The 23,029-nt window shown below is 42.1% G+C and overlaps 1 protein-coding gene across 1 annotated transcript in view; it reads left to right on the forward strand.

Annotated features, from left to right (window-relative positions):
• The window catches only part of UNC5C (unc-5 netrin receptor C), a 415,055-nt gene that overhangs the window by 344,853 nt on the left and 47,173 nt on the right, over positions 1 to 23,029 (forward strand). Inside the window, exons 8-11 of the mRNA XM_019552942.1 lie at positions 14,482 to 14,538; positions 16,074 to 16,265; positions 17,056 to 17,400; positions 20,011 to 20,098. Of these exons, the coding sequence (XP_019408487.1) occupies positions 14,482 to 14,538; positions 16,074 to 16,265; positions 17,056 to 17,400; positions 20,011 to 20,098 (682 nt within the window). The remainder of the gene's footprint in view (positions 1 to 14,481; positions 14,539 to 16,073; positions 16,266 to 17,055; positions 17,401 to 20,010; positions 20,099 to 23,029) is intronic.

Consider the following 23,029-nt stretch of genomic DNA (forward strand, 5'->3'; position numbering starts at 1 on the left):
GCTCCTTGAGTACCCTGGGGTGCAGATTGTCAGGGCCAGCTGACTTGAAGGTATCCAGCTTCTCAAGGTGTTCCTTCACGAGGTCAGCATTGAAAATATATATGAGTTATCTGTTTCACTGTTCAGAAATATTTTGATGAAAAGGTAGCAAATATTTTCACAAGTAATTCCTGTATTTTGGTGAGTGGGGAAAAGATTATAAGGCTTATCACATCTCATGGTTTGGGCTACATATTGATCATCAAGGAAGGTGGAGAAGAAGTTTGCTATTCAGCATGATAGCAATGCATAGTCAGATCTTTTATTGGCATTTCAATTTAATAGGGTTTTTTGGATTTAAGTAAATTAGCATAAGAGGGTTTGTGTATCCTTGCTATGAGTCAAAAAGAAAATGGAAAAAATAAAAACCCTATCATGGATGGCTCACTAACCTGGTTCTTAGAGTTTCTGAGTTTTATTCCTTGACCTGCTGCTGATCTGATGGCAAGTTGTGTCTGTATCTCAGTTTCCCCATCTCTAAAAATGGGAAGAAAGATATTTACCTCCTTTGTCAAGCCTTTTGAGACCAACTGATGGAAAGAACTAGGTATTGTTATCAGTTGTCATCCTTAAGTGAGAAATGTGACTGTAACACAGAAGGCCCCTAGCTATGTAATATCATATCATCCACCATTTTTCTTCCTAGAAGATACTACACATTTTTCAAGGGGAGAGCAATTCCTCAATAACCCTTATCTAAGTTGGCTTAGAATGAGTGAAAAAGATTTATTAGTTAATTCTTATACAGTGCTTTGTGATACTTTCCCCGGAGGCCCTATTGAAGTTGGAAATGTTTATTATTATTCATTTTTATTATAATAGTAATAGCAGACTATTGAGATGATATAATTTGTCATCTTTGTTCATTAGACGATTAACACCTCTCCATTTTTTTCGAGTACCTATTGTATAAGTTGCTTCTTGAAAAGGAGGAAAGGTTAACTTAACATTAATGCATGCCTTGCTTTCTGTTGTGGCAGTGTTCTTGCCTGTGTGCTCTGCACATGCCCTGCTTGTTTGATGTAGCACATCAAAATCATTGAGTGACGTAAGCTAGTTTTTTGGCTATCTGAGAAAGAATTACAGCCTAGGGTAACCTGAGGAAACCCTATGGAAGTTCTGAACAAATGGGTGTGCAAAGAGCAAGTGAATGCTTTTCAGAATCAAGCAGAGCTCTCATGGGAGATCACAGTAAGAGCTTATGTATGTGCAAAAGAATAAAATAATATCCTTTATTAAAAGCACATGGATCAAGAGGTAACTTTTAATAAATTCAATCTCTCTGCAAAATACTGTACCCACCTGGCCAGGCTTGCTGAGTCTTTTCAGGGAAACTGCCTTGTTATAAAGGATCCAGTTTTCCTTTCTTCCAACTGTCTGCTGTGGCAGGATTTCTATATGATTGCTATTTGGAACTCTGTATCAAGATCTATATTTCCTTTTGTTGAGCTCTAAAGGACAATGGTTGATATTTACAGAGTAACCAAGGGAATGTAGACACTCATCCTATCATCACTGTTATTTATCTGTATTACAGTAACACAGAGATCTCTCTCTAGTAAGCATTCCAATGAAAGATAATCCTTCCCCTGAACAACCTATAATCTAAATAGACAAAAGGCTGGAGAGGCAGCAGAGAGACGAGCAGTGAAGTGATTTACCCAAGGTCAGACAACAGGTTAGTGGCAAAGCTCACTACACCTCACTACACTGTACCTCAGAGCTTGCCATTAATTTTGATGGAAGATTATCCCCCTTTTCTCCCCCTAAAGCTAGAATACTGATTTGAAATTTTCAACCACTATAAAGAATAGAAGGATGCATGTATGAAGAGAAAACCTGTCTCCACACACAACTTTAACCATTGAAATATATCTTTCCTCTCCCTTTTGTTTTTCCTTCAAATCTTCTGAACAAAATGAATGTCTTCCTATAGATGAGAAGAAATGGGGGGTGGGCAGAAATCTTCCATCAAAATTAATGGCAAGCTCTGAGGTGTAGTGAGAATGGCCATGGCCTGGGATTCAGAAGTCCTAGATTCTTGTCCTAGCTTTGCTGCTAACCTGTTGTTTGACCTTGGGTAAATCACTTCACCTCTCAGATCCCCTCTATAGTTAACTCAAGTTAACTCACAGTCCCCCAGCATCCCAGAATGCTTTGCGCCTCCCCCACAAAGCCCCTACTTTACAGGGTGGGTGGGCCAGCCTTGGCCTAAGCTGTCTGCTCCAGCCAAGCAGGGTGGCATGCATTAGTGCCCCCCTTCCCCCTCCTCCCCAGCTTCTGGCCTGAGCCACTGCACGCATGTGGCCGCATTTTTGGAATCAAAAATGAATATCTCCTCATTTGCTTATTAGTTCAAACTATGCAATTTTGACTACCCTGTGAAGATTGAACTAATTCAGCTTTGGGCTTTTTGACTGTCTGTTCTTAGCCCCTGTATCAGAGGAAACCTCTTCTCCAGTAGGCCTAATTAATGAATTCACTTCTTTCAAATCTCATTCATCTGGCTATTTGCTACTCATATTCACCTGTTCTCTTATCACTATTTCTGCTCCTGACCATGCTACCATTACAAAACAAAGCAAATCCCAAAAAAGATTTCACATGTTTAACATGACAAATGACTGTAATCCTTTGTACAGGTGTACTTGTGCTCTACCAGCTTTTCAAACTAAACCCAATCTTGGATTTTGAGAAATGACCTGACAAAAATGTGTAAGAATTAAAAGCATTGACCTATTCATAATCTCACATTTCAGGATTACCTAGGCTAATTAATATCAAATGTTAATAAAAAGTTAACTTTCTTTAATATCCATTTCCTTATGTATACACAGAATGTGCATTTGAACTGAAAAAGGACCTTTTCTAATTATTTTAGTGAAAGGTCAGGAATAGAAGTTATGATTAAAACACTGTCATGGCCTTAGTTGGAGAACATCATAAACTCCCTTTCAACACCATAAATAGAGATACTTCCCATTTAACCTATCCTTCAGTAAAAACCTAAGTCAATAGATGAGTAAATAAATGGAGAGATTTATAAAACCTCAAATTCCATGTCGGTTGGCCCACCCTGAATTCTGTCAATAATTAGACCTTCAGAAGAAAGATAAATTATTGTGAATTATCTCTAGGATGTCTGATGTAAGGTCTGACCTTTGACATCATTAGTTCAGGCATGAAAGGCTTTCTTTGTAACAGCAAGTGTCTTGGTAATAGGCAGAGATGACATATTTCTTCTGATTGGCTCTTAGGAACTCTAGGGACTTTTTACCCCCAAAAATAATGTGCTGTTGTGGATCATATCATGGTTTTTATGTGCTAGAGCTTCTGGGAAACAGCAGTGTAGGAAAAAGTTTATGAACTGCTAATGTAAGCCAGAAATTCTTCTTAGTATTTTTGTTTATTCTATAGAAAATCTACACTAGTAATATATTAAGTAACCATGAAAGATAAGCACTCAAAAATCGAATTAATCCCTTTATTTTAAGGTCACACTCATGCCCGAAATTCTTCCTTCTTGCATAGGTGCATTATATGACAAGGCTAGATGTTTGTGCTTACAAAGCATCCATTTGGGTGGCCGTGGTGTTACAAAGAGGCATTAAAGGAGGCTACCCCTGATGTGGATGAATCCCTGGTATATACCTTTTGCCCCCTGAGATTTCTCTCTATCCTGACAAAAGGAGAAATGTTAGTTGAGTACTCAAAGTGGAAAGGAGCATAGTTGGACTGTATTGGTTAAAAGCTTTGTGATGCACATAGATCCCTGTAAGTGGTTGTCTAGCCTGCTGGCTTCTATAAGCAGGTTTTGCCTCCTGAGGTGCTCCTTAGCCAGTCATCCCCAATAAAACACACAGTCTTTAAGCAAAAAACAAGAAAATAAATAAAGAAAATCAGACCCTTCTGCCCTGTCTCAGGGACTAGGAGGGGAGGCCCTTTGGCTCAGGCCTCAACCCAGAAGCATGGCCCTTTCTGGTAGCAAGCTGTTCTGCTCATAGTTTGCTTCCTGTTTACTCCTCTGGGAACTTTATAAGCTTCTAGCCTCTGCCTGTCCAAATGGCCCACAGTTTCCTTTCTTAACAGGGCTGACTGTTTCCTTTTAAAGGAACAGACAGCCCTGTTATAGGCAATTGCAACCAGCTGCCTCCAGGTTCAGGAGGACAGAGCAGTCGAAGGAATCTACCTTTTCCCCTACTCTCTTCAAATACAGAAGGTCCACCCCACGATAATGCCCATGGTTTTTTGCTTTGCCTCTTATAATACCATTTATAAACACTCCTAGATGCAAGTGAGCTTTAGCACAAATGGGAAAGGACATGCTTTACAACCAGATACAAAGTATAAAGGCTGCAGTGTACAGATTCTCAAATAGATGCTGATAGGGCAGTGCAGCTTAGTACTGCAAGATTCATGGCTTCAAGAATTTAGACCCTGAACATTTATTGTTTGTATGGAGGTTGTTTTAATGCAGTATGTATTTCAGAGTAAAAAAAAAATTAATTGAGCACTGTACCTACATCTTGGCTTCTCAACTAATTTATAACAGAGATACCAATCACTATTCTCATGCACTGTTCCACAATTTTTTCATGCTGCAGGTCAGAATGACTCAACTTGGGTCATAGATGGGTGGGCAGAAGGTTGTAAGGACCTGACCACAACCATGGCTTCTCCCTGTCACAGCATAGGGGAAGGCCCTGCCCCACTGAATGCTGCTGAAGCCCCAAGTCCCTGGCCAGATCCAGTGGTTGTGCAGGCCAAGCCCTGTTTTAATGCATTCATTTGATACCTGTTTTATTCAATAAACAGATGGAGGACAAAAAACTGGGCTAGAAATTTCTATTTCATTATTTTACAGCTCTTGTCACATGTAATATTTTATAAAGAAGAGTAAAGAAAAAGTAACATTCTTAAAGGAAAAGTTGTAGAATTAAAAAAATCGGACCTGATTCAGAGCCCATGGCAGCCCTCACACTGAAGCACCCTCATGCCCCAGCCAGCCAGGGCAGCACCTAAACATGCACTGCTACAGAGTTTTTTACAAGTACTATCCTGCTATATAAATTACTTTACTCCAGCCTAATAGAGGTGTACATGTAGACCCCAAGATATTTACTGTGGAGCTGGACATACTCTTGCTCCACTTCCACATCTGCATGATACTTTCAAAACAAAGGAAGAAACATTAATGATTGAATACCCATTTTCCTCTTGCCTGAGGTAAAATTAAAGAGCAGTAACTTTGGAACCAAGTGAAAGAAATATTGTTAACTACAACTTCAGTCAGCCTGTTGAGGTTGCTGCCATGGAATGTCATTAAGCCAGATAGTGCCTTCATATTTTCAAAAAGCCCACATAATTTTATGGCTATTCGTTACATTTGTGACCACTGAATGCAAAGTAAAATACAGAGTATTTAGATCTTAAAATCAACTAATCACAGCTCAAAATAGAGTGGATTAAAGAGAACAGGCATACATCACACACTTTATTCAGGCTTGCAGTCCATCTCATTCTAAACTTCAGCTGACCTTGACAAGCTCTTAAATACGTGTAATAAAAATAAAAAACCCAATAGTACCTGCAGAGAGCACTCTGTGGCAGCAGCATCAGTATGATTGCAGTCTAAAAAGTCCCATAAACAAAAGCACTTCAGAAGCTCCTTTCAACCACTCCCCAGTCTTGGCCATCTTGCAGCCAGGGAGGAAAGATAGACTTTGTGGCGTGGCTTGGAAGTTTATCACAGATCAGAACCGGTTTGATTATGCATCAAAGATGGAAGTTACAAAGGTACTGTCAGAGAATGTTGTGAAAGAAGCTGCCTCTGTTTTAAACCATGGGGAAAGAGGCAGTGCCATTCAAGATTTTATTAATGTAAAAAAATCAACCCATAAACCATTAGGCAGCCATTCCATCTATTCCAACCCCCACTGCTCAGTGCAGGATCATCCCTAACTAAACCATCTCTATCAAGAGTCTTCCTAATCTGCTCTGAAAAAATGTCCAAAGATTTCACAACCTTTCTGGGCAGTCCATTCTAATGCTTAACCATTAAGAAAGTTCTTTTTAGGATCCAGTCTAGATTTCCCTTACCACAGTTGAAGACTCTAGCTCCTTGTTCTATGCCTTGCAGTCACAGAAAATCATTTATCTCTGTCCTCCATATAATCACCTTTCATGTATGTAATGATGCTGACTTGTACTACCTGTAGGTTCCAGATGCATTTAAGTTATAACCCTACAATCACAGTGGTCTATTACTGAGGTAGCAAAGGTTAAGAATGATTAGGGTTACCATATATCTGGGTTTTCTCAGACATGTCCTCTTTTGGGGTTCTCCAATCTCCATTTGAGCAGTTTTTTGAAATATGAACAAATGTCCGGGATCTTTCTAGTAGAACTCCATTTCCCGGCTTGCCGTAGTGGCATGCATATTTACTAGGGATCTGAGTTTTCTATTTGTTGATGAAAAATGCAGCTTTTCCACTTTAAAGGAGGAAACCATTGGTTTCCCCTTGCAGGCTGACAGCTTTCCAGCCTACAAAGAGCTTCTTGGGGTGATCAGAGGCAGGGGGTGCCATGTGCAACTGTACACACCCACATACATAGCTGGTATGCAGCCAGGCTGGGTGGTCAAACAGAACTAGCAGCTACATGCAGGGGTGTGGGTGGCAGGGGTTGGAGGGCCAGAGCTTGGAGACTGTCTGGGGGACTGCGGGGGGAGAGGCAGGCGAGTCTGTGTGTGCGGCAGGGGTGTGTGGAGGGGATGAGTGTGTGTGAGGGGGGGGGGGGGGGGTGCCTGCCAGCACTGGGGAATGGTGTCCAGGCACTGGGGCTGGGGCAGGGCATGTGGGGCAGGAAGAGGCACCTGCCCCCCTGTTGTCAAAGGGAGAGTGGGGGCCCTTCAGTGGTGGCAAGGAGCTGTGCAACCAGGGCAGCAGCACTGGGACTGGTGCCCATGCTTGCAGAGGTGGGGCACCTGGAAGATACATGGCACTGGCAGCACCAGGGGCCTGCGGACTGGAAGTGATGGGCACCAGCAGGGACGGAGGCTGCAGGTTGGGAGTGAGGGGCACCAGCATGGCCTGGGAGGGTGGAGGACTGTGGGTTGGGAGTGAGAGTCACCAAGAAAGGCGGGGAGCTATGGGGCAGGAGTGTGGGGCACTGGCAGCACCAGGGGGCTGCAAGTCAGGAGTGAGGAGCACCGCTCCCCCAACAGGTGTCCTCTTTTTTGGAACTTGAAATATGGTATCCCTAAGAATGATATACCAGTACATATGTGTAAAATTTATCCCGTTAACAAGTTGTGACGAAAAAGGATGTAAAAAACAAAGCTGGTTTAGCGACCATAGACTTCTCTGCAGATTTCCAAAAAATGCCTTCAAGGAGTTAGCACAATAACCTTTGCATAATTATCTTGAAGAGGTTTGAATTTTAGCATTTTATCTCTGAATTTTTTTTATTGCTTTTCTCTTTCAGAGGCAAACTGCAGATGAGGAATTCTTGCCACAGTAGAGAAATCCTATCTGCTTATTAACTCTGCTACTTTTCCAGGATACAGAAACTTGTAGGTTCAGATTGCCCACATACCTGTACCTTAGTGTCACTTATCTATGGCCTTCAGAATGAGTCTGTTACCAGGATGTCAGGTTTCTTTTGGGGCTGTGTTATCTTCACAAATTGCACAGATTTAATCTAATTGGTTTCTAAATCTATTTAGTTACATCAGTGTAACCCCTAAAATCAGTTTAACAATGACTAGCACTAAAATTGAATTAAGCCAAATGGATACAAGGCACTCTACTACTTAAGATGTGATTAACTAGTTAATCACTTCTGAAATGTAATGTGTGTCAGGAACCTTCTACAAACCAGAGTTGCACTGATTTAACTACACTAGTATAGTTAAAGTGGTACAACTATGTTCCCTTTCGGTAGTATGGATGTGATTATGACATTATAAAAGTGTTTTTATTGCTATAGTTATTCTCATGTGGAAAGGGAATAAAGGAAATAAACTAGGCCAATGTAAGGCCCCTTTTATAATGACATACTTACATTCACAGTGAGGGTTATGGCAATTCAAATACCTTGGTTATGAAAAAAATCCCTCACAGTAGAAATTGAAATAGTCTCATTGGTACAAAAGTTGTGCATAGACATAAAGGGGTAGCACCAATTTAATTAAATCTGTTTAGTTACAATGGATGTATTTAGTTACAAAGGGATAAGTATGGGCCAGACTTCAGACTGGTTCAGTGCCCAGGATTTGGGAAAACTCATTTAACCTCCCAGGTTAACAGTTTCCCATGTGTAAAATGATGATAACAAATACGTCTCCTTAAAAAATATCTGCAGTGTCCAGTTATAAGGGACCAATATAAGTGAGAAGCATGACTGGTAGTATTTTACTGTTGCAGCTGTAACCCAGGCAAGAAATAAGTAACAAAGCTTCAAAAGAATCTTTGAAAATGTTACCATTTGTAAGAAGCTGTATGAAGAGCCTTAAATTGCTGTTCTTAAAGCAAGTTACTGACCGTGAAACCAGCTGCTCAGTGTATGAGTCAGCAGCTCCAGTAACTATCTTAGAGTTAAATCCAGCACCACCTTTCTAAGTTCATACTAGATAAAAAAAATGTGATGATACTAATAGAAATCCCTTAGGTATCTGCCAAGCAACCCTACTGACACAGCCAGTTTTTTTAAACAGAAGAAATACTTTGTACCGTACTCACTTTGTAGGAAGCAAAGAAGTCATTTTTCATCATTGCAAGTCCTAATCTCAGCAGATTTTCTTCATTGTCTGAAGAAAAGGTCCTTTCTCATTTTTTTCAGTGTCATCAAAGAGGTTAGCACAGTGATTCTCAACCAGATGCCACAGCATGCTGTAGTGTCACCAGTTCCTTTGAAGAGTGCCTTGATGTATGAATTGATAAGTGCAGACTCAGGCTTGTCCCTGCCTGGTCAATCCCCTGCTCCCACTGCCTGACCCCTCTGCAAGGAAATAAGCACAGTAATACATACATTTGTTTTTGAAATTGAGGTACCTGTCTATTCACAAAAATTATGGAGGGGTGCCTCAAGTCCAATTTGGTGATGCTCAGAAAGGTTGAAGGCCACTGAGTTAATGTGAGAACTGACTTCCTAAAAAGAACATCATCTATATCAGGGGTTGTCAACCAGAGGTACACATACCCCCAGGGTACTTAGAAAGGACATGGGGGGGTACACGCGGGTGGGCAGGTAGGTGAGGATGGAGCGCGCCCCAGGGTGTGGTGTCAGCGTCTCCCCCAGCACCTTCCCATACTTTGCTTCTTATCCAAGGGAGGGGGAGGGGCGTGCTGGGCACCACTGGCCCCATGTGGCACACCGCACTTTCCCGCCCACCACCTCAGCTCACTTTCTGTGCCCACTCCCAGTAGAAGGGCTGGGGGGGTGAGGGCAGCGGTGCCACTCTGCGGGCTGCACACATGCCACCTGGCCAGCCAGGAGGGGCAGGACTTGCATACAGCAACCACCACCACCACCACTCCATCCTGCTTTCCTGCAGTGGGTTGCACGTGCAGCTCCATGGGCTGCTGACCCATCTCACACCTCGCACACTGCCTGTCAGCAGCCCGCAAAGTCGCACATGCAGAAAGCAGTGCAGGATGCAGCAGTGCCCCCTCTGCAAGCCCTGCCCGACCCAGCTGGCCGGATTGTGTGAGTGCGGCTTGCAGAGGGACACTGCTGCCTTCACTCCCCATGCCCTACTCCTGGGAGCAAGCACAGAGACATTCTTCCCCCCACCATTCTTGATCTGGCTCCCACCCCGCCCTGTCCCCCAACACAAACTTACCTGCTGGGGGGGAGGTGGATGTATGTGGTCTGCATCCCTGTTCCTGTGTGTGTCTGTGCCTGCATGTGTGTGTCTGTGTATATTTGTGTGTGTGTGTGTGTGTGTGTGTGTGTGTCTGTCCCCTGCCTGCCAGGCCACAGCAGACACATGGCATTGTGTGGCTTTTGGTGCAGTGGGGTGCAGAGTCTAGCCTTCAGCAGCACGCACAGATCTGCAGGGCACATACCTCCTGGACCTCCACTGGGTGTGCTCAGTGGTAGGAACTGTCCCCCCCTCCCCGCGCCTCCCAGACGTACTGCACTCGCAGCTCTGTCCCACACTCCACCCCGGCTATGCAGCACCTGCCACTGCCCCTGCCTCTGCCCCACTCCCTCCCTCAACACAGGAGCCTGGAGCTGTCCCCGCCCCTCTTTAAAACCAAGAAAAAATATAAAAGAGTACATGAGCTGAAACTTGGAGGCAGAAGGGGTACCCTTGTTAAAAAAGTTTGAAAACCCCTGATCCGTATTGTCATTTTGACATGGAAATAGTAACTGTTTATCCCCAGAACCACCACTGACAAATTGTGTCCTTAACCCTTCCACTTACCCTGCTGTTGTAATTCTCCACCTTCATTAGCAGCAAAGGGGGGGAAAAGCTTTAAAAAGCTTGTTTCAGTTTTATTCTGAAAAGTGACTCTTTAAAAATGGCACAGGAGGTTTCCATGTTTGTCATGTCTCAATGAACTCCAGATCAGTTGTGCTTGATTTGCAAGTACAAATATATCTGGATTGCTTAGTTGTTTTTAAATAGACTCTAGACCCACTCTTGTTAGTCCTGCAAACTCAGGCTGGGCTTGGAAATCAGTGTTATTAGGGCCTGCTTGTGCTTTATCACTGGAAACATTTTGCACACCACAGTATGCCCTTAGTAAAACACAGAGAAGTCACGTTAGATTTGCACAGATGCAACAGATTGAACTTTAGCAACTAATTCTGTTGGCGATCCTTAGGAAAGAATAGAACCATCTTGTCTATCTTTGGCTAACAGGACTAACACAACATACACATGCTCACCACTTTCTAAAACATGTTAACAAATTCGTATCACACAGTTCAAATCAAATTTAAAATCTAATTAAGGGTTAATAAATGATCATTGACCATCAGCTCCTTAACAGACCCCATTCGCAGCCTCTCTGCATGGGTTTATGCGCTAAACACTTGGGATTAGAAGTAATTAGAAGGCTGTAATAAGCCTGTTTAAGCACTGCTACATTGTTGCAAACCTACTAACAGTTATCTAAAGTGCTGTTCCAGAAGCCCTAATAGGTGCAACTGACCTTAGTGTTGATGACCCCACTAAGGGTTTGCCCCCTTCTTCACAGACCAGTAGCCCATGTGTTTGGGCAGGGCTGAGGGCTTAGTCAAGATGCTGATAGGTAGTCACAGTCAGGCGTTGTTGTCACATTTGGCTTTGTAAATGTGTTACTTTGTGCTAGATAGACTCTGGTGTGTTGCAGAATCCCAACTGAGTTTCTCTTGCAGGAATTGATATTTGCATTGCTTACCGTCTGAGTTCCTAAGTACTGTTTTTCCTAAAAACATTGTTGTATATACATGTTAATTAATACAGTTTAAATTGCCTAGTTTAGACTGCCCTAGTCTGCATTAATTTTAATCCTCATTCAATGAAGATTAATTCATTTGTCCACATATATATACTGACAGCTGTAGTCCAGATTAAACCTAAAAAAAAATGTAACTCCTATAAACAGCCAAAGCTGCTATTTTTCCACTTAAGTTAATACCCATCATTTTGAACAGATACATAAAATAGATCTGTTGAATAGGATGGGGCCATTTTTACACAGTTGCCTTTGCAGAGGAGATCTGAGGTTATCAGTACAATGTATGTGGAGTTAGAACTTGTAAATATGTGCTTTTATAGTGCTCTTTGGTGAGGTCACACTGTGGGTAAATCTGGCACTGACTATTTTAAGATCATGCCCTTGATCACTTCATTGCCAGAACCTGAATTCAAGTGTCCACGTTTCCTCTACCACAGATAACGTTATCAACATCATCTAAAATAATGCAAGTAGTACAGCTTCTTGCTCTCTTTTGCTGCATGTTATCAAACAGGATAGGATAACAGAGAACTCTGAACTTGAGACCTGCCAGCTTGAAAAATAAAGGTGACCAGAAGAATAGCTTCTCAGTTCCCATGTAATGTTACATGTATCAAGGTTTTTAGGGAGTTTTCATGCTGTAAGTATAATGTATGGTTTCCAGAACCCATCTTTATCCATAAGTAGTAGAGTTTGGATTAGTGTCTCCTCTGTGACTCCAAAAAATATGTAACAATGCCACTGCAGTCATTTTGAACTCATACCACAGAAGGCAAAATCCATCCTCTAGCTGCTGCCTGCAAGATTAGGATATAGTCTGATTTTCACCAAATCTCTGAAGTCTGTTTATTGCATAGTGGAACTGTTTGCTGCTGCGCCACTTGCCTCAGGCTAGGGTTCCTCTATTATACACACACAAATATACACAGACACACACATGCAGGCACAGACGTGCAGACACACATACACCCACCTCCCCTACCAGCAGGTAAGTTTGTGTTGGGGAAGGAGCAGGGTGGGGGCCAGATCAAGAAGTGTGTAGGGGGTGGGAAGGGGGAGCATGTCTCTGTGCTTTCTCCCAGGAGCAGGGCATGGGGCATGAAGGCAGCAGTGCCCCTCTGCAAGCCACACTCACACAACCCAGCCAGCTGGGTCGGGCAGGGCTTGCACACAGAGGCTGCCATCACCACTAAATGTGCTCTTACTGTCACTGATTTTCAGGCTTCTTTACACCAGACTTAGCAAACACTAAGATTATTCACGTGGGGAGTTATTGTAGAAGGGCTGGAGACCTGTAAATTCACAGCTTATCTTGCTTGCACACTAACCTACCCATCTACACAAGCCCTCAGAAGTAGCTTCCCTGACTTTCCTCCTTACGTTCTTTTTTGCATTCTCAGATGCAAAAGGAAGCATACAAATGAGTGAGGACTATAATATTTATAGAAGGGAATGCAAGGCTGGAATCATTGCTGTGAAATAAGGCGTTAAATATGCATTATGAGTAAACTTGTCTTTCCCATGGTGCCATAGCAAAATACCTCCATCACAAAAGACAGCTTTGCTTGTCTCCATTATCTCTGTTAAGATGGTGTTAATGTCACAAGCAGTTAGTTTGCATAAATACTTTTCATAGAATGTCTGTAAAGAGCAGCCCAGTTGAGGAAAGGACCAGGAACAAGGATCCATATGTTCTAATTCCAGTTTTAGAAATGCCCTGGTTCACTTTTGCCCGGCGTGTGTCATTTACCTTTCCTGACTGACTTCAAAAGAATCAGCCTTGGACACTGTCTCTCAGCTTGCGTGCCATGGAACCCCTGTTAGCACTATTAGTTGTAGGATCACCTGCACATGCTTCACAAAAGAAACCCAGCAATTTCAAATAGGAATCCACAGCATCAAAACGTTCTGCTCTGTCATGCTCTGTCTGGGTTCCTTGCAACAGAAGAATTGCTCTATTATTCTTCCATAGTTACAAAACAAGTGAAAGATAAGAGCTGGTATTTTATGAAAGGTGCCTGGATTCTTAACAAGGAGTGCCTTGAGTCTAAAAAGTTTGAGAACTCTGGCCTAGCACCCTCTTAAATCTTTTTTTTTTTCTGTATTGAAAAGAAGAGAAATAAAAGTATTTACCAAATCCGTAGGTGATGGTGCAAACGAAGGAGAGCAACTGGAAAAGGAAAATGCCAAGTATTATATTACTGATGGAGGTGAAGGAAGGACAGATGGACCACTTATTGTTATTTATCTGTTTTGATATAAAGCTACATCGTGTTAAGATTTTGTTGATATTATACTATGCCTTCAAAGATTTAAAATAAATAACCTCCTGACCTCAGAGGTCCTATTGATTTTATAATGATTTCAAATAGGTGCCATTTAGTTTCCAGTTCACTGAAAAATTGCTTGCTCCCTGAGGAATTCCTATTGGATTCCTATTAAATGCAGGATAAAATAATTTCAAAGGAATCCTAAAAAGGGGTTTTCAGCAAGAGCTCTGCTCAGCAAATGGGTATTTAACCTTTGACCAATGACGACAAGCCTTCTTTAGCTCTATTAGATCAACAGCAAGCCATGATAATTAAATAAAAAAACTGTTTAGAGCCCTACTGAACGTGTCTTGGGAATTAAAGCATATGGTAGGAATAGGGAAAAAAGACTTTCCATATGCTAATGACCCTTGATGTCTGAAATAAATTAGATCCATTAGAGTTTATGCTCAATAAAAGAAAGACTTTAAGCACTCCAAAGTTAGTGACTCGAGACCGATTTTGGCTCAGAAATTCAATCTGCCTACTTATTAATTCTTAGTAAGACTCTAGAGCAGACAGGAGATGCAAAATCATAATTCTGTGCTGAATCTGAATTTTAAAGTACCATGGTTTCTTTTCCTTCTTTTTTAATTAAACCATTTTTCATGCTTTCCTTTTTTGTTCCACTCATTAATTTGATTTTGTTGCCATTTTTGTTTAATTTCGTTCTTTTTAAGGTTTCATTTATCCTATTTCAACTGAACAGAGAACCCAGAATGAATATGGATTTTCTTGTAAGTTGAATGTTTGATTTTATGTTCCTGGAAACTGATGTAACACTAGACTGTTCCTTGAGTTAAGATTTACCTTTGACCTTACTGCATGTGTATAGGGAAACATGGGTGTAATGTGGAGAATGAGTTGAGTAGCTTCCTACTTGCTTGATAGGAGAGGAGGAGTGACAGTGTTACACTGTCAAAGGGCTGATGTGGCATCACAATTGTCCTGATGGATAAAGAGCAAAAGAAAACAGAATGAGGAGCTGTTTGGAAGATAGAAATTCAAGGGTAAAGCCTTTTCAAGTTGGCGGTAGATTAGAAAACTGTCAAATATGAAATGATTATAAAACATTTAGTTATAAAATCAAAGAAAAAAAAATGGAAGAGAGGGATAGCATCTTAGACTGAAAATCAGAGTTCTGCTTCCTGACCTCTCTTAGAACCAAGAAGTGGAAAAAAGCAGTCGAATTTTGAAGACGGAGCATTACAGCGCTGGTAGCCAAGAGCTTGTAGAGTTTGTTCCGTTCTTTTCACTATGTGCCAGCTCTTACCTGCACAGCTGGAAGACAGGCTGGCTTATGCTTGCAAAAGCAGAAAGCAAAGCAAATTCTTTCACATTCTGTACAATAAACCAACCAGGGCATTAAAAAGATCTGATTTGTTTGCAGTTTCTTTGCTCAATATGCTTCTTTTAATAGTGGAATCACTACACACAGGGCACATCAAATTTGATCATGTATTCAGGCCTTCGGTAGATAGTGACACTAGGTACTACCCTGGGATTAGTGCAGTAGATATGGTACAAGCAGGTAGTGAAAATTTCATAGCAGGTCATGTTCCCACGGGAGAGCTCCAATGAGTCTGGTTCCTTTCATAAGTTACAGAACTCCTTGCTGAATTTTGCTTTTATAGATGGTATTTGTTTCAGCCATTGTCTGACTGAATATATTATCATACCAGTGATAAGATCCTAGGGTTTGCTTTATTCTGTTGTGCTGTATTTTTCATTTCAGATGGGGTGTAAAATAAGGAAGTAAATGATCTCTGGTTGAAAAAGTAGTTGCTTAGAATATTCCACTTAGAAGTTTCTAAATAAAACACATGAATTGAGGGCATGTCAGACATTCTCACAGAAAGTCTGTTTTATTTTTTCTTTAAAGAAGACATATTAATAGTAAAAAAAAAAACTCTTTTCTTATTAGATACTACACAAAATTAACATTATATTTTTCACAAGTCACTATGGTGTATCTACGTCTTTTGGCTAGAGTTACTTTAGAAGCCTGGTTATAAATGGGCTGTATACTGCCTAGTTACTAGATAAATAGGTAGATAGATAAAGAATAAGAACATGGCTAAGAGAGAAACATAAGATCATTTTCACACAGGTAGGGCACAGCTTTCTTCTATAACTTTGGAAATGGATTTTAAATTAACTTATAAAAAAGGTAATAAATGTTTGAAGGAAACGATAGTAATATGGATGTATACTCTTGAAATTCTTGCAATCAGTTACTGTTGTTCAGTGTCCCATTCTTGTCTCCTTTCAGCTGCTCCTGACTCAGATGATGTAGCTCTCTATGTAGGCATTGTGATAGCCGTCATCGTGTGCCTGGCTATTTCCGTGATTGTGGCACTGTTTGTATACCGGAAGAACCACCGTGACTTTGAGTCAGACATTATAGATTCCTCAGCATTAAATGGTGGATTTCAGCCTGTTAATATCAAGGCTGCAAGGCAAGGTTAGTTGTCAGTTTATTTCATGTTGACCAACTCAGGTAGATATTATAAGGAAATAATTTCCAGAGCTACATGAATTGTGCGTTTGTTGGCACTTTATAAAGAAAAGATTATGCTCACTTGTTTCTGATAGCCAAGTCCTAAAACCTCATGTTAGTCTTTTTGCAACATACTCTAGAACATAAAACAGAGGAATGTAAACTTCTGTAGAATGAGAATGAGCCAAAAATCGAGAACCACATAGGCTAGCATAAGAATACAGATCCTGTTCAGATTTTAAGGCAATTGTCCAATGGTAACCAAGAAGCATCCAGCATGGATATGAAGTTATATTTTAATACTGCAATTCCATCAAATGACATTTTCCCCTGGTTTCACCCACTGGGCACATCCCCATGAGTGGGAACCTGTGTTTTCTGGGACAACCAGCAGCAGCACATATTTCTTATCTCGTCTCTTATTTGGAGACTGGGCATTTCACATTTGGAGTCTGACTGAATGCTGGCTGAAAAAGAATACAAGATTAAAATCTTAAAAGCAAGAATGTTCTTTAATTTGCATAAAGGTATATTCCATAGTCACAGGGCTTCATAAACTCCTAGAAATGGCTGGCTGAATGGATGGATGGATGGAAAAGCAGATGCAGGTCAGTCTGGGAGGACTTTGTCCATCAGACCCTTAAATATGAAGGCATGAGAAGTACAGTAAAGTTTATTCTTCACCTGGAAGAGTGAGCAGAATGTAGCCATACATAATACTTTCTGTTGTTATTCCTTTTCATTTTGAACACAGACCTCCTGGCAGTGCCACCAGACCTCACATCTGCTGCAGCCATGTACAGAGGTCCTGTCTACGCTTTACACGATGTCTCTGATAAAATTCCCATGACCAATTCTCCAATCCTTGATCCACTGCCTAATCTGAAGATCAAGGTCTATAATACCTCAGGTGCAGTCACCCCACAGGATGACCTGTCTGACTTCTCATCCAAGCTGTCCCCACAAATTTCTCAGTCTCTGCTGGAGAATGAGACACTGAACATGAAGAACCAGAGCCTTGCTCGACAAACAGACCCATCATGCACTGCTTTTGGGACCTTCAACTCCCTAGGGGGTCACCTGATTGTTCCCAATTCAGGTAAGTGCTGGTTTAAACATGCCTTGCAAGGTATTGAAAGTGGGAATTGTTTGGTGGCTTTAAGTAAAGCTGTCTGTCTGTTCTTTTAAGCAGAAAAAAACAAGGTCACTCCTGGGAATCTGCCTTTTCAATGTTTAGAGTAAACAGGATTTTTGTTCTCCATTCAGGTTTACTCAACTATTTTATATATCCTTTCCCCAAAGTCTTGGCCTTCTTTAACAGCAAACTGTAAGTCTCTGAGCTGCTTCTTTCAGATATGTTAGACCTCAGAACTTTCCTGTGCACAGTGGGATTCGACACCCTTGACCTTTCCTTTCATACAGCTCCAAAAAAGCAACTTCAAGGCAGAAAACCTCACTGTTGTCATCACACATATAAAGGACAAATTAATTAGAAAACAAATCAGTTGTTCCAGTTCCAATTTGCTGCAGACTGCACAGTGCTGAAGAAAGATAGCAGAATATTAATTTCCTGCAGGTGAACAAATAATTTCTCTGACCTGGTTTTCCTGCAAAGCAAGGCAGGGCGGAGGCGCACCTTTTCCCCATTCTGTTCCTCACTGTATATTTTTCATTACTACACAGGTTAGGAAAGGGGAGAAAAACAAACAAACAAACCAACAAAGACCAGTTTTATAGACTGGGAAACTGTTATGCTGTTGTTCTGCTGTGGTAGAACCCCAGTTAGCTAAACCACCAGTTAATTGAAATTTCCAGTTAACCAAATTCTAGTGATGGCCCACTGAAATGAGTGCTAATGTTTGAGCCTGCTTGCATGCATTCAGGCAGGTTTTTTAAAGGGGTTAGAACTTGCAACTGGGAGCAGGGTTTTTCTTTCATTTTTGTTTTTTTTTAAAAAGCCCCATTCCTGTGTAAACACTAATTTAAGTGGTCAGACTTTCAAGAAATCTGGCCCTAGACATTCCTACCCATCTCAGCGGGAGCTATGGAGTGTGGAACTATTTTGAAAATCTAACCATTTAATCTTAGAGTCCCAATGAGAGTTGAGCTTTGGAGGGAGGTGGGGGGGAGTTCTGACCATGGTTGTAATTTGCTGAGTTTTGTTGAAAATATGCACTGTAGGATCAGATGTTTGTGCTTCTCTGGCTAAAGATCTAAATGGATAGTCATTCTCCAGTTAATTTGTACTGACACTCACTGCAAAATCTGTTAGTTACATTTAAATCATGTATATTAGCATCAATTTGGAGGGGGAAATGCTCATCTGTTGTTATGGTCACTTTAAAGATAATTAAAACAAGCAGTGTCAACTGCATCCATCAGCAATAAAACTCTATAATGATCTGCCCATTCAGCTTTCAGTAATATATCCCTTCCTATTAACTATAATTAAAATCCCTCATTTACTCTATACCCCTCCCTATAGATACGAAAAAATGCATGGGTTAGGCCACATATCTAAAAACTTGATGTATCTGTGCTGTAACTAATCCTGTGAGAAATAAGTTCAGGAATCAAAGGCATTCATTAAACATGCCCTGTCAGCTGCTCCCTCCCATTCAGAACAAGAATTTGGAGCTGCAGGTCAAACACATCCACTGATAACAGCTGGATATGTACTGCATGGGGAGAGAGAGTCTTTCAGATACCAAAGTCCCCAGCCGTTCACATACTTACAAGAAAGGACAGCCTGTCCGGCAACATTTTGTAAGGTACTTGCTTTACACATGCACACATGTACATTCACATGTGCAGATTTTGCTTCAGCTGCCACATTATACATGTATGTAGGAGGAATTAAAATCCGTGCCTTTATTTTCTGATTGTTCCTGTTCTGCAGTGACAGCGGATCCACAGCTGTCCAGCTGCACAGCCTGCTGAGTTTTCTGTCCCATTGTTTTGGTCATAAAAGCTTGGAAGATCACTCTATCTGTTACCTGGCGGGTCAGTCACTAACTGTATGAAACAGCAATCACAGAAGTACAGTGAGTTCTAATTAAACTCCAAGCTGACTGCCACTAAGTAAGGCATCGTACAGTGCTTATTTGACCTGCCAAGGAAAACTGGATATTGGAATTCTAGATTACTCTTTTATATTGGTCATGGAGAGGTTGTGAAATAACCCAATTTTGTCATAATTATTGGTAATTTAGAAGTGAGGTACATCTGATCATAGGTTAGTGACCACCTAACCAGGCCCTCCCAGAAATAAATGGCTCTTGTTGCTCCCTGGGACAGTATTCCACTATCTCTCTTTCCTTTTTAATTAAATAAGCAATGCCTGGGGGTAGCTGTCCCATTACAGCTGTCTGAAATTTTAGATGCAGTGGTTGCTTTTCCCCTCATTTTACAAGGTAAGCAACAGAGTAACCATCTGTTTGTTCCTAAAATAAAACAAGAGAGGGGGGAAGAAATATCCATTTCTCCATTCTGATAAGTCAGGACAGACTCGAAGGAGGCAGCAGCAGCAGCCAATCAGCTGACAGGTAGAGAAGCCAGATTGGCAGTAAATATTCCCTTTCTCCTTGAGAGTTGGGTGAAAACCTGGCATGTGGGGCTTCATCGTCAAAATCTCCTGTCATTCTTGTGCACAGGGCTGGTTTCCTTTCTTCCTCTGTTTTATTTTATTTGTGTATCTTCTGTTCTGCAGGAGTAAGTCTGCTGATCCCTGCAGGAGCCGTTCCCCAGGGGAGGGTTTATGAAATGTATGTGACAGTTCACAGGAAGGAGAACATGAGGTAAAAGACTCCACTTACGGTGTGTTTGCTTGAGCACTAAAATTATGGGGAAAGTGTCAGGAGAAAATGTATTATCTAAAAACTCTCATCAGATATAGATGCAAAACCAGTTGTGTTGAAACTGCTCCCTGGGTTGAAGACCGATATGGGTAAGGGCTGCCAGTAACCCAACCACAGCTCCAACTCTGATTTTTGATTTTATAATTCAGTTAAATTCTGCAGCAAGCTCTCTAGCTTAGGAAATGCTTAATTATGTTAAATATGGGCCCTTACACAGCTGAGTGCATGGGGTTGGAAGAGCAAAGGCAATATGTGCATCCAGGGGGCATAAATCATCCCAAAGCGAGGGGTGCATACAGTGGCTGGGAAAAGACAAGAAAGCACCATGGGCCTTCCACAGAGGTACTGTAGTCTATGCATTCCCTCTCACTATCTAGGAAGGAGGGACTGAAGCACAGCTTTGAGCAATGGCTGCCCCCGACTTGCCATTATGTCCTTGCAAGTAGCCTTTTTGCTACAACTAAATACCACATGGAGCCATTGGTAGACAGGCTTGCCAATGTCATGGGCCCTATTGTCCCACATCCCAGAATCCCCCTTAGCTTTGACCCACTGTTTTCCATGGTGACTTTATTTCCAGCTACATAAAGCCCTGCCCTCTAGGATCCTGTCCCCAGTACTCACACTGGGGGCATCTACTAGAGACACTTTACTGCAGAGTTGACTAATTATTTTTGCAGTAAATTGTCATCATCTACACGTGTGCCCCTATTAAGCCGAAGTAAACTAATTAACTATACCATAGTACTGCTTGATACAAATACTATCCTATGGTGGAGTTATTTATTCTGACACAATGTACATGTAGACAGTAACCAAGGCTGTCTGGGGCATGAGGATGCTAGCTGGAGCACCCTTGAGCTGGTGGGGGAGCAGTTCTGAGCTGGCAGGATAACCCCCCTGGCCCTCTGCTAGCTGGGGTTGCACCACCCCAGCTCTGTGTACTGCAGTCCCAGGCACACATGTAAACACTGTACATGGGAGCAATAAACTCCCGTGCAAACTGTGCTGGCATTTATTGAGTTACATTAATATCGTGTGTAGACATGCCCACTGGTTTCAAGATACTTCGTGAGCAGATCTGCTCTCTAGAATCCCCTACTGCTTTCTTTAGCCAAGCCATAATGGAGGCACTGTCCAGCAATGGAAATCCCCCACAAGTGTTCACTAGGTCCATGGGAAAATCCAGGATTTAGTAAATGGTGGTGTGGAACATTGCCCCTCAAACCATGGGGACATAAGAACTAGGTGTGGCTGGAACCCCCAGATTGGTGGAAGAAACCAGGGAGCTGGGGGGAGTCCACCCCTCCCTCCACACACACCACTGCTGTAGTCCCCAATGGATCCAGGCATGAGGGGAATCCCAAAGCTGCTCCTGCTGTACTGAGTGCACACTTCAGCAAGGGACAGCAGTGGCAGCATGCAGGTCTCTCCTTCCAGTGTCTGTTCCCTGCCACTCCCAGTGTCCTCTGCTAGCCTGGGAGCAGGGACTGGAGAGAGAAACCTGAGCTGCTGTAGTTGTCCCCAGCTGACCCAAGCTGTCTACACAGCACCTCCCTGCAGCCTGGGGCAGGAACAGCTGTGGGGTTCCCCCATGCCTGATGCAACCAGGGACAGCAACAGTGGTGAGTGGGTTCCTACTTCCAGTGCCTGCTCCTGGCCAGCAGGGGACATGTGTGGAAGGGAGCAGCAGGGAGCATGCGCTAAAGGAGTAACCTAAGCACCACTGCCACTGTCCCTTGCTGAGCCTGGCACCCTGCATAGCCACAGCCCATGGCTGGTGTGGGGCAGGAGTGGGTCTGGGGCATCCTCTGCACCTGGGTCATCCAGGGGCAGTAGAGGCAGAAGTGGGGAGCCTCCATACCCTTGTATCACCCCTGGATCTGCCCCGACCATACCCATCTCTTATCATCTTCTTTGAGAGTCTCATTCAACCAATGCTGAAAGAAATGCTTTCCTTCTACAACTTCTGAGTCATTCTCAATCCTGACACAAGCCTCTGAAAAGCAAGTTTAAAGCTCAGATGTACAGTGCTAATACACTACTGCATAGCATTATTAAGCTACTGAGCAGTATCATCACTAAAAAGAAGTGCACTGGTGCTACTACACAGTAACTCCAGTTTCTGTACATTTATTTAGTACTTGAGTATACAAGTACTAAATAAATGTGCAGTAACCACTGCACAGTCGCATCTCGTGTAGATGAGCCCACTGTGGGGTAATCCTAGATTCTCTAAGCAACCCATAATGGCCTTCTCAAAGTGTTATTTTTAGCTAACTGGCATTTCATTCACCAAAAGCCTGTTCTAATACAGGAATGTTTTAAAAAATATTTGAAGTTAATGCCCACAAACTGAAATGTGTTTCGTAACTTGGAGTAAGCCTGATACATGGTTAGGACATTTAGGACCAGATTTTATTCCCTCTATGAGGTGTATAAGCAGATGTAGGTGTCTATGTGTGATTATGTTCCTGTCCAGCAGGGGACCATGCATGTAGGGGCTTGAGTCCCTGAAAAACTGTTAACATAAAGGGAAAGTGTGTCCCCCTCCTTGCTGCTTTTTGTCTTTCAGTCTTAAGGGTAAGATGGTAATTAGTTACCGAGAGGTTGTGGCAACTCCATCCTTGAAGGTTTTTAAGACCCAGGTAGACAGAATGTTGGTGGGGATGATCTCGTTGGGTCTGGTCCTGCTTTGAGCAGGGGGGTTGGACTAGATGACCTCCTGAGGTCCTGTCCAACCTTAATTTTCTATGATTCTATGAATTGTTTCAAAAGTAGCTGCATTACTGTATTTTCAAGCCTACTTACATACCTAATGGGTTAAATAGAATCTGACCCTAAGTGACTAAAATGACTAATCCTATTTTG

The sequence above is a fragment of the Crocodylus porosus genome, unplaced genomic scaffold (genome assembly GCF_001723895.1).
Source record: "Crocodylus porosus isolate Cpor-Errol unplaced genomic scaffold, CroPor_comp1, whole genome shotgun sequence".
Taxonomy (NCBI): Eukaryota; Metazoa; Chordata; order Crocodylia; family Crocodylidae; genus Crocodylus; species Crocodylus porosus.